Here is an 11,704-nt window from a genome sequence, read left to right on the forward strand (position 1 = left end):
CTATTCAATTGGGAAAAAAAAAATCCCCGATGTTTGATTAACATGGAATTGGTGGGGGCTGGGTGCTGACACCCTGTGAGAGCGACTTGGAAAGGATCGGGAAGAAGGAGAGGTGATGTGAATGTTGATGGGCTTCCTCCCTTGGATCTGGTCCGGGTGAGGCCGCCTTTCTAAACCACACGGAGCGCTTTGGCCACACTGTCTGCGGGAAGCCAGGGAGGGTGTGGGAGATAAGGCCAGGCTGGCACCTGACCAGGTGTGGGTTGCTGACTGTCCGTCTTGCACTGTGTCTGCCAGCCCCTCCTCTGCGGGGAGCAAAGATGCCCCACGGTGCTCTCCGGGGCCGGCGCCGGTGCCTAACACGAGCTGGAGCTGCAGCTCTGGGGGGGCTCCCGGGCCTGGCTCTTCCTCTTTGATTTTCTTTGCCGGATGCTGCTTCACGAAAATGACCTTATACTCTGGTGACCTGACGTCCCGGTTTGCCTGGGACTGTCCTGTTCATACCTGATGGACTCGTGGGATTGCGCCCATGGCTCCCCTTCACCCCGAAAGTGTCGTAGGCTGTAGGATAAATTATATGGCGACTCTAGTTAGACTAGGGGGACCCAAAGTCTCCCTATTGCTGGGTGGCAACAGGATAGCAAAATTTGGTATTGTTAGAACTGCCGACTCATTGGAAGGCTTGGGTGAAACAGTATTTTGAAATCCTAGGGTTCTGTCCCTGAGAGCAAAGTCACATGCCCAAGGTGCACGGGGATTAGTGCTTACTTAGGAGCATGGAGTACTCACAGGAGAAAAAAGCTCCTCTTTCGCTCCCACACCAGGGACGGGAGCAGGACCGTGAACCTGGGCAGCCTCTGGACAAAGCCTGGAGGCCCCTGCAGTCGGTCACTGTTTTGCCTGTTTCTTCCTGGTCTAGTCTGGAGCTCCCTGCGTGGACTTCACATCCCAATGCAGGACCTCACCCTACACACAGGCTACACTGTGGACTCATCCAGTCCCATCAGTGATTCTCTAAGTCTCCACCGTGCACATTCTATTGCCTTGTTAATTTCTGTAAACAAAAAAACCTTTAAAAAGTTCTAAAAAATGACCAAAGTATCGTCAAGTGTTTTAAGCCATGGCACAAATAATTAGTGTCTCCAAAGACTGGATTTCATTGGCTGAAGGTACTATCAGTTGCAAGGTGAAACATCATTTTATGTGCCAGTGAGGAAGGAGAAACGACTGAAAACTGAATAATGGCACATGTTTCTAATTTCACAGAGATGCTAAGATGGGAAAACTGTGCACCTTAGAATGGATGAAATATAGTATATTGGAAATGATGGGGTTTTGGAATTTGAAGTAAATTTCATCTTTTTTTTTTCTGATTTTTTAGTTCATTAAAAAAAAAAAACAAAACCAACACCCACACAGGTAATTTCCACAAGTTGGGTGTGAGTGGAGTGCTCAGAGCTGCCACCACACCCTCCTGCCCCAGACCACATACTATCCTTGATATTCCGTCTCCATCCCAGCCCTTACAGTATGTTTGCACAGAACTATTATCTTACTCCTCACTAAATGACATTCTTTTATTCTTTTTTTCTCAACTCTGAGCTGCAAGACAGTATTTGACAAGACTACTTGTAGGTGAGTACTAAAATGGACTTAAAATATACAATGGATTTCTGGGTAAATCTCAGCAGTCAGGACATCTAACCACACTAGCGCATTATTCTTGTCAGCGCTTTAGGTCCACGACCTTGATTACCTCTAAGATACTCCTCTCTGAATTCTGTGGTTCTCAGATTTTAGGGTGCCCGAGAATCACCTCAGGAACTTGCTTTTAAAAACAAGCAAGTTATGCACATGAAAAGATGCTCAACATTGCTAATTATTTGAGAAATGCAAATCAAAACTACAATGAGGTATCACCTCACACCAGTCAGAGTGGCCATCATCAAAAAATCTACAAACAATAAACACTGGAGAAGGTGTGGAGAAAAGGGAACCCTCCTACCCTGTGGGTGGTAATGGAAACAGGTGCAGTCACTATGGAGAACAGTATGCAAGTTCCTTAAAAAACTAAAAATAGGGCTACCATATGATCCAGCAATCCCACTCCTGGGCATATATCCTGAGAAAACCATGATTCGAAAAGATACATGTACCCCAATGTTCATTTCAGCACTATTCACAATAGCCAAGACATGGAAGTAACTTAAATGTTCATCGACAGAGGAATGGATAAAGAAGATGTGGTACATAGATACAACGGAATATTACTCAGCCATAAAATAGAATGAAATAATGCCATTTGTAGCAAGATGGATGGACCTGGAGATGATCATACTAGGTAAAGTAAGTCAGACAGAGAAAGACAAATATCATATGATATCACTTATATGTGGGATCTAAAAAAATGATACAAATGAACTTATTTACAAAACAGAAACAGACTTGCAGACTTCAAAAACAAACACAGTTACCAAAGGGGAAAGGTGAGGGGGAGGGATAAATTAGGAGTTTGGGATTAACATGTACACACTACCATATATGAAATAGATAAACAACAAGGTCCTGCTGTATGGCACAGGGAACTCTACTCAATATTCTGTAATAACCTACATGGGAAAAGAATTTGGAAAAGAATGGATATGGGTATATGTATAACTGAACCACTTTGCTGTACGCCTGAAACTAACACTACATTGTAAATCAATCTAATATAAAATAAAAATTAAATTAAAAAATTTTTTAAAAAAGCAAGTTCTGAAGCAGCAAGTCTGATGGGATCCTGGAAATACTCATCTTCACAAGCCAAAGACCACCCCTTGGGAAACTCCACGTAACTGGAGGCCTCATCACCGGGCCCACCTGGTGCAAGACCCAGGGGCGGGGGGCATCTTTATGGGCACACGGAACAGAACACAGCTTTCCTAAAGTCTGAGGATGGGTTTTAAGGTCTCCTCCGAGCACACTGACTGTCTCATTCAAGTCTGGTCCAGACGTTTGTGGACCCTCCGTTAGAGAGCTTGTGAAAGCACAGGCTTATGAAGGCATCAGCATCCGGTCTTGTCCTAAGAAGGATCGAGCATCCTGCCTGGCTTCCTGGTAGCTTGACACTATTTTGAAGCTCAAAAGCAGTCAGATGGGGCTTCCCTGGTGGCGCAGTGGTTGAGAGTCCGCCTGCCGATGCAGGGGACACGGGTTCGTGCCCCGGTCCGGGAAGATCCCACATGCCGCGGAGCGGCTGGGCCCGTGTGAGCCATGGCCGCTGAGCCTGCGCGTCTGGAGCCTGTGCTCCGCAACGGGAGAGGCCACAGCAGTGAGAAGCCCGCGTACCACAAAAAATAAATAAATAAATAAATAAATAAAATAAAAGCAGTCAGATGATCCCAGAAAGAGGGCGGGAAAGAAAAATTAAATTTCTGGAAATGATTTGATTCATAAAATGATTTAAAATCCAGTAAATACAAATGTACTTTTAACATACCCAATATAGTACTTTTTAACAAGTACGATATATTTTTTAAAAGCAGTCCTATTAGAAGAAATACAGGTCTTTATTTTGCGAGAGTTAAAACCCTACAAACCGACCAAGTTTTAATCTGAGAACAATCTATTGAGTAGGAAAAAAAGTTGCTAATTTTAAAATATAAATTAGGTTTTTAAATTGTGCTGTCAAAAAGCTATCTGGGAGAAGCAATCAAACCTTACTCACTTACCACCCCCCCAACCTCTAAAGACATTTTAAATAAAATAGAAGCAAATCGGTGTCTTACGTTTACTGGTAAAGACTTGTCTTCCGCCCACGTCGATGACTTTGTTTTGCTTCCTCTCCCCCGAGAGATGCTCCAGAAGAAGCCTGTCCAGCTCCTTGTAGGTGCTGTGGAAGACACAGCCTCGCTCAGCCTGCAGGGCGATCGCCTGCTCCAGCAAACTCAAGTTCCCCTTGGTTTTCTCCAGGGCAGCGGCTTCCTCCACCCCCGCGGCCGGACACCCGTGCCTGTGATCATCCTCCTTACTCCCAGGGAACGAGGGCTGGGCTTGGCCATCCGACGGGTCCACGGGAGCATGCTGTGGCTCTCTCCTTTCTGTTTCCGAATCACATGTGCTTTTGCAAGAGATAAACTTGTCACCTTCAGTTTTTATTTCAGGAACTTCCAGTAGGTCTTTCCTATCATCCACGAGAACATACTTTGGGACTCTCTGAGGTTTGGTTTCTTCTGAGAAGTTGGAGTCGCTGTCCCAACCATTCTCTGCACTTTCAGAGTTACTTTCGTTGTCATCGGAGGAGCAGAACGGCAGCTGGGAATCGTCGATTTTGTCTTTTCCATCGTCGGAATGAACCATAAAGCACTCATCCACTTCATCCCCCTCTGCTTTTAGAGACTGGATGCCACTGTCATTTAAGTTCTCACTTATGGTCTGAACAGATGCATTATTTTCAAATTTCCCCAAATGCATTAGCGATTTGACCACGAGTTCTTGATAACGGCCGTATCTGTCTTCCTTCCCATCGGAATTTTCTTGTGCAGTTGAATGAAGCTTCTCCTCCATGGGTTTTATCATGATTTCTTCTAGGGAAAAAAGAAGGCCAATATTTGAAAAATAAGAACAAAAAGTATTTTAAGGGAATTACAGTGATAGATAGATAGACATATACATATATAATACATGCAATATGTGAATATGTGGACTCCATCAATTATATAAACATTGGGTAGAAAAATACATACCCTCTTGACAAAACAAAACAAAACTCAGACCTTAATATTCTGAGAATTGCCTTTAAAGAGATGAGCTATTCTAATTTTCAGCACGTCAGAGCTAAGCTCGTCTAGTTACTGAAATACATACTCAACCATCACAGAGTCCTGAATGTGAAATTCGTGTTACTGTACCTCTTATATTTGCAAATCTCAGTCAACTGGAAGAAAATTAAGCATATGTCCTACTATACATTATAAAAAGGAAGTATTCATCGAATTTCTCTGCTAGCGTAGCAATATATTTTCAAAGCTTATTAGGTTGATTTTCTCTGCCTCCATAGAGTCCCAAACATACTTTCAGATTTTATGGAACGCTAGCTGAAATACACAACACATCTACACGAGACGATAACTAAAAGAAGCCTGAGGTTCCCGAGACTCCCTCATCACTGTCATAACTGTCACATGAAAATGCCATGACGAGGAAAACACAAGTAAATGGGAGAATGAACATGATGGAATAATATCTTGAATAGTAGCTCAGTTTCTGGCCTGGTACCTGCACGCACTTGTGTAGAAAGGAGATGAGTCAGGAGTGGGGACGGCTGGAGGATGCTGAATGTTAACCAGTTCTTCTCAGTCCTGATGGTAAAGAAGGCCTGGGACTGAGAAGAGCGCCCACCCCCCAAGTGCCAGTCTGCCCATGGGGTGTCCACTGTCCCAGAGCAGCTGTCCGTGTCACCCCCTTCCCTCTTGGCAGTGGCCCAGTCGGGGTGACAGATTGTGTGTGTGTATATATTTATGTGTACAGTCACCCTCCCCAAGCCTGTCCCGGTGCAAACACACCACCTGAGGTGCAGATTCGCCAGTGCCCCAGCCCTGGCCGCGCACATGGCGGGGTCCAGGGAGCTCGGCGCCCAGAGATCGCCAGGCTGTGAAATGCACCAGATAACCAGGCAGTGGTCCCTGGCAGTCACTGAGACGAAACAAAAAGAAGCAGCAGCAAGACTATTTCTGTGTCTCTAAAGGCAGGGTGGTGGATGGGAACACAAAATAATAAGCCCCCTTAAAGACTGTTAAAGACACCAGGTGAAGTGCATTCTGCCTTAATAAACATCTTGGGAGGAAAGAAAAGCACAGCCGTCCTGTGTAAGGGCTGCGGGAGAGGGTGTCTGTGCAGAAGACAATGTGCCTTTTTTGGGTCTCGTTTAATTTTTTATAAACATTGCGTCTGACAAGGACACTCAAAAATGCATCTCCATCATCTTCCTTTCTGGTAATTATCTCCCTAAATCAACACTGGACTGCCCGGATCAAGTAAATATTGCCATAGTAACTAAAAGCATTTTTGGATGAAGGGAAGAATTCAGTCACAACACTAGCCCCTTTAAATAATGCTGATTATAGAGTGCAGTCTTTTGTTGGGATCTATTCAACATAAACTGAAAAATTTAACGTTTTACTTCCTAGAAAAGAGGCTGGCGAAACCAGCACATAATATTTGAACGGATGGTGTATCCTCTCCTGAATTCATATCAGAGGAACTCCAGGTTTAAATAATATATTAAACATAGTCTAAAATGCAAATGAAGTTTTTCTCAATATCACAGTTGGCTGTTAAGAGAAAGTGTAAAGGGTTATGATAATTTTAGAATATTATGAACTACAGAAAACAAATAAAAAGCATTTTCAGTGAATATGCTCAATTCATTGAACTATTCTCTCAACTCCACTTAACTACCCACATGTGTACAATAATGATTTATAGACATTATACCTAATTATGCATATTTGGGCTGTGTGAGAGTGCTAACAAAAGCTCTAGAAAGCAACAATTACCTCTGTTGCTTAGCTACATAGTTTAAAATATTCCTATTAAGTGCAGATCACCAGAGAGGCGGGGGTGACAGCAATGCACGTGTGCCCGACGATGCGTGTCACCGAGCCGCTGCCAGGCGAGCGTTTTGGGTCATTTCCAGTTTACATAATTGTTTGGTTCAACTGTTGGTTATATGCTAAAAGAAAATATTTATTAATTATTCTTCAGAGAGAGAGGAGCCCTGCTGGTAGAGGTGCCTTCGTGCGTCGCCCGCGGGGTTTCCAGGGGTGCTCTGCAAACCTGCAGACCAACTTCCCACGCGCCCACCCCCCTCTGCCATCACTGTCATTGTCACAAAGAGAGAAGTTGAGTTCGCTTTTGAGCAGACGTATCTGCGATGGGGCGCCCCTTCCCCCCAGCTTTGTAACAGGCTGCCTACTTTTTCTGTGCTTGTGTGTTTTTGTTTTCCGGGGTGGCCCGCTGGTCTGTTTTGTGCTTTTGCCACTGACATAACCCAAAGAGCCCTGCGTTAGGGACCTCGTTTGATTCTGGGCCTGGCGTGTGTCTCTGTGCCAACTCCGATGGGTTCCTCCCCCTTTCTGAGCCTCGCCCTCACAGGAAAGCGGGTGCCACCCAACAGGTATGCGGTGAAGGATGGCCGCTTCTCCCTTCCCTGTTACTACGGTAGAGCCAGCAATGGCAGAGGAGACATGGGAGCTTCCACCTAGATAAGGTGCGGCCCGTTTTTCATTCAGAGTAAGTGGTGACCACGCCCGCTGTGGAAGGTCACAGTCCAAGTGCAAAGAGGACTCAGCCCAGTTCACCATCACCCACGTCACACTTGCTATGCTCGCCAACTGCCTTGGGGATGGGAGGGTCCGTGCACGGCGTGGAGGGAGACCTCCCGGGTCTGAGGTCCAGAGACTGGGGTCGTGTGGTTGGCCCAGCACCACCTGCCTGTATGGCCTCGGGCAGGCCGATGTCTCCCGAGTCCTGGGTCCTCATCTTTAAAACGAGGGTGATCTGATGTCCCAATGACTGGATGACCCTGTGACATGCTAAGACAATGAACTGGTATGTTCCTGGCATGGTGTTCAGTTACTCATTTCATTTAATCCTCACAACAACTACAAGAAAAGTACTTTCAACTCCCTGTTACAGGCGGGAAACCAGGGTTCTAAAGAGCTAAGGGCTTGCTCAAGTTCACACAACCAGCCAGTGGGGGGGCTGAGATCCGGACCCACGGCCAGGTGCCTACTATTTTCCCATATTTGGATACTTTCAAGAGTGAATTTATAGGAAAATACCAGAATACACTTGTCAGGTAACTTGTAATGAAAAGCAACAATCCTTAAAGTATAAAGAAAAACACATAAAGACAAACAACAACAAACAAAAACTAACAAAGTGCATCTCACAACAACGTGGGGTAGAAAATTCCTCAGGTGCACTTCTGGGGCTGGAGTAGGACAATACTTTCCTCATAGAGCAAAAAAGTAAATAAATAAACTTCCTTTGGGCCTGATATGTAAAACCTCACATCTGTTGATTTGCTTTAAACCAAAGTCTCTCCTCTGAGGGGTCTGGTAATCCTGAAGTTACCTGCTAGTGGATTCTCCACAGGTATCAACTGTTCTGCATCAAAACAACTTAAACAAAAGAAGTCCTCTGAAAATCACATGTTTTGAGGTTGATTCCTTCCGTACAACTGGATTTCAGATTTTAGTTCTGTTTCTGTAACTATCTAAGTGACTTTTACGGGTAAACTAGTTTTCCAGGCCTCCTGAGTATGTCAACTTTGTTGGGAATAAAAGATGAATTCATCTTTCAGAGTTTTAGAATGGGAGCGGCGTATCCTTTATTTGCTGTCTGTTGAGAGATAACATAGTCAAAGTGTCATCCCAGCTCCCAGAGCCTCCACAGGTGTGACGGGTTCCCTGGAATCACGGTCACGTGCTCACACCCCGGGAGGACCCCACACACTGGCTCACCCTGCTTCTTTCCCTCGTCTGCTCTGGGAACACACGAGTGCGTCCTGCCTCCTGAGAGAGCTCTGCAAGGTCACCTTCTGTTTGCCCCAGTGAAAACTGTGCATCTGCATGGTTTTGTCCAAATTTTCTTCTATCGTCCTTAACGCCCACCTGCAGCCCTTTGAAAGACAGCCAGGGGAGGGCATGGGGCACAATTTTGCCATTAAAGGGATTCAAGCTCATGGCCTCAGCCTTCGTGAGCCTAACCCTCTCTCATCAACTGAACCGCCTGCTTAAGACAAAATTGGGCACACACCTGGTCAGGTGAAGACCTTGGGGTGCCTGGAGTGACCGAGATGGTAGATGAAACCCGTTATGCTGGGCTTGGGCGCAAACTCAGCTCTCTTACCTTCCGGGGGCTGGGGGTCACTTGCTCAGAGGGCTGAAGGCAACTTAGACTTTTCCTCTCTCAACCAGGGAGAGAAGCATCTGTGACCTGTCATTTCTGGAAATGTGACTTCGTAATTTGACCTCGTAGGGACTTTGCCCAACTTGCCTTCCAAAGGTGGTCAGAGCATGGGAAGGGCTGGATTATGGAGCACGGTTAGCTGGGAAATAGTTATTTTGCTTGTCCTTCAATTGTTTCCTAATTATCTTCTTTCCAACGCCTACAAGCTGTGTTACCTTTAGCATTAAATCCCTTTGTCCTCAACGGTCTCATTTGTAAAGTTTTGGCCATAATAATACGCACTCACGTCACTGTTGGGTGGATTAGGTGATATGATTTATGTGCTCGGAATATATTAAGAATTCAAAAATAATAGCCACTACGGCTGTAATTTTAGCATATTCATTATGATCAGTAGTGGCTCTAATACTAAAGAGTGAACATTTGTGAAGCTGCAGATAGAAGTCCATCAGTGCTTCTAAGTGAATATTTAACTGAGAATATTTGACAGTATACTTTCCTGGTTACTACCAAGCATCTACAACGATCATTCAGCTACAAAAGAAGGCGGGAAGCTGGTGGGCAGGTACCGTCCTGGTCCTTAGGGCGCCTGCAAAATGTGTTGGTGCAAAAGATGCCCATTTTCTTAAATACCTGGTAAATTAATGTCAGCGAGATGAATGAGATAACCATCCTGACTCAAGGACTTTCCCTAGTACTAACCATACTGACTCAAGGACTTTCCCTAGTACTAACCATACTGACTCAAGGACTTTCCCTAGTACTAGATTCAACCTACAATTTTCCTGAGTCAACTACAACAAAAAACTGACCAGCTCAAGGAAACAAACAAAAAGGTCAAGGATGATTATAATTTACAGATGAGCCACGAGGTTTTACGCCACATGTTAAATCCACAGAAGCCAGGAAGTTCAGTCAAGCACTAGCAACTCAGAACACAACTGTTTTAACTACAGAATCTCCAATTAACTGTAAGCCGGGATGACTGGAGATCTGATGATTGTGATCTGAGATCTGTGCTCACTCAGTCGATATGCTTTCATATCTTTTCTATTAACACCTACTGCAATTACTACCATTCTATATGCAATAGATATTTACGATCTAAGAGGCTCGCTGCCTTCGGTTTGTATAATTTATACTTCTTTTCAAGTAACAACTTATTCTGTATATTTTGATTCCTTAAAAACTCACAATCGGAAAAAAGTGTGTATGTAATAGAACATACACACATCTAGTTTCATTTTCTAAAAGGTCAAGCTTTAGATTTCCATGTATTTCCTAAAATAAACTTTTGAGACATTCTGCATGTCCTTCGATTTTAGCCTCATGCACAAAGTGGTCTGTGATGGTCCAGGTCCTGGAGGCACTGGGACAACCAGGGTCTAGTGGGGGTGACCGCAAACTGCGGAGAAGCACGTCCTAAAATTTCAAAAAAAAAATTAGGGGCAGGGGATTAAGAGACACAAACTATTACGTGCAAAACAGCTAAGCAACAAGGATATACTGTACAGCACGGGGAATTACACCCATTATCGTGTCGTAACTTTTAATGGTGTATCTGTAAAAATACTGAATCACTATGCTGTACACCTGAAACAAATATAATATTGTAAATCAACCGTACTTCAATAAAAAATTAACAAAATAAAATTTCAAAATAGAGACTGCGTCTCATATGTCCTATCGGAAATGTCTCAAAGCTTACTTTGCAGGGGTTTTATCTTTCAGGGACTAGACATCCACCCCATTAGGGAGTTAAGGTCCTCTTCACCTTTGGGGCTTAGTCGCTTTTATTTTCTTCGGAAAGAGGCACAGTCCACACCCGTGCCTGGGGCCAAGGATGCTCTGCGCTCTGTGGCATGTGCTTAGACCCCCTACTGTTAGGGAAGGAAAACCGGTCCTCACTAGCGGATGCTGAGGGAAACCAATGTCTGGTTTTGCTCTCACGTTGGGATTTGCTCTTCCCACCATACAAACGGCACGTCCCCCTGAGGTGGGCCTGGGTCTGTGCGCGGGCAGGAACTCAAGCTGGGGCCACTCCATCTCGCTACCTGCACCGGGGTGATGGTGGGTCTCCGGGGCGCCGTCCTGCCCCAACGCCTCCGCCGTCCGCTCAGCCCGTCCCTCCTCGCGGTCCACGCTGGGGCTGTAGTGTCGGGGCTTCATGAGCAGGGACTTTCTCTTGTTGACCGGCACCCCCAGAGCCTGCTCCCCGGCTCTCCTCTTCTTGGCCGTGGAGCAGTCATGCGCAGCACTGCAGTAACGGAGACGGATTAAGAACATGATGAAAGAGTTCACGGCTGTCTGCCCTTCGACCATCACCAAGCACGACCAGAGAAACCTGGGACCCAAGGTTTGGGGTTAGTTGTCGCCATTAACGAAAACAGCCCATCCGCTGAATTCACTGAACTGTGCAGATTCTACTTTACTGCCGATCAGAAGAGCTAAAAAAAAAAATCATCCTTAATCCTGAGTAAGCATACGTTAATCTGTACTTTGCCTGGCACTACACTAAATACCCAGGGAGGGATGAAACAAGATTTGCACTGGTTTGTTAATCCCAAGAAAGAGCTAATGTGAAAAATATACCACCAGCTACAAGAAAACGTGTCCAGTATGGATAAATCACAAGGTTTTTCGGATAGTTGTTTGCTACTGAAACTGCTTATCTCCGCCACAGTTGCATGTCAACCTTGAGATGCCATATCCCGGGCTTTGACTTGAAAGACAGGGCATTAACGGG

The 11,704-nt window shown here is 45.1% G+C and overlaps 1 protein-coding gene across 1 annotated transcript in view; it reads right to left on the reverse strand.

Moving 5' to 3' along the window:
* Positions 1–11,280, reverse strand: part of ST18 (ST18 C2H2C-type zinc finger transcription factor) — a 64,687-nt gene extending 53,407 nt beyond the window's left edge. The window contains exons 1-3 of the mRNA XM_033843267.1: positions 11,013–11,280; positions 4,187–4,568; positions 3,771–4,102 (exon numbers count right to left, since the gene is read on the reverse strand). Of these exons, the coding sequence (XP_033699158.1) occupies positions 3,771–4,102; positions 4,187–4,568; positions 11,013–11,280 (982 nt within the window). The remainder of the gene's footprint in view (positions 1–3,770; positions 4,103–4,186; positions 4,569–11,012) is intronic.
* Between the last annotated feature and the right edge of the window lie 424 nt (positions 11,281–11,704).

This window comes from Tursiops truncatus, chromosome 17 (genome assembly GCF_011762595.2).
Source record: "Tursiops truncatus isolate mTurTru1 chromosome 17, mTurTru1.mat.Y, whole genome shotgun sequence".
Lineage (NCBI taxonomy): Eukaryota > Metazoa > Chordata > Mammalia > Artiodactyla > Delphinidae > Tursiops > Tursiops truncatus.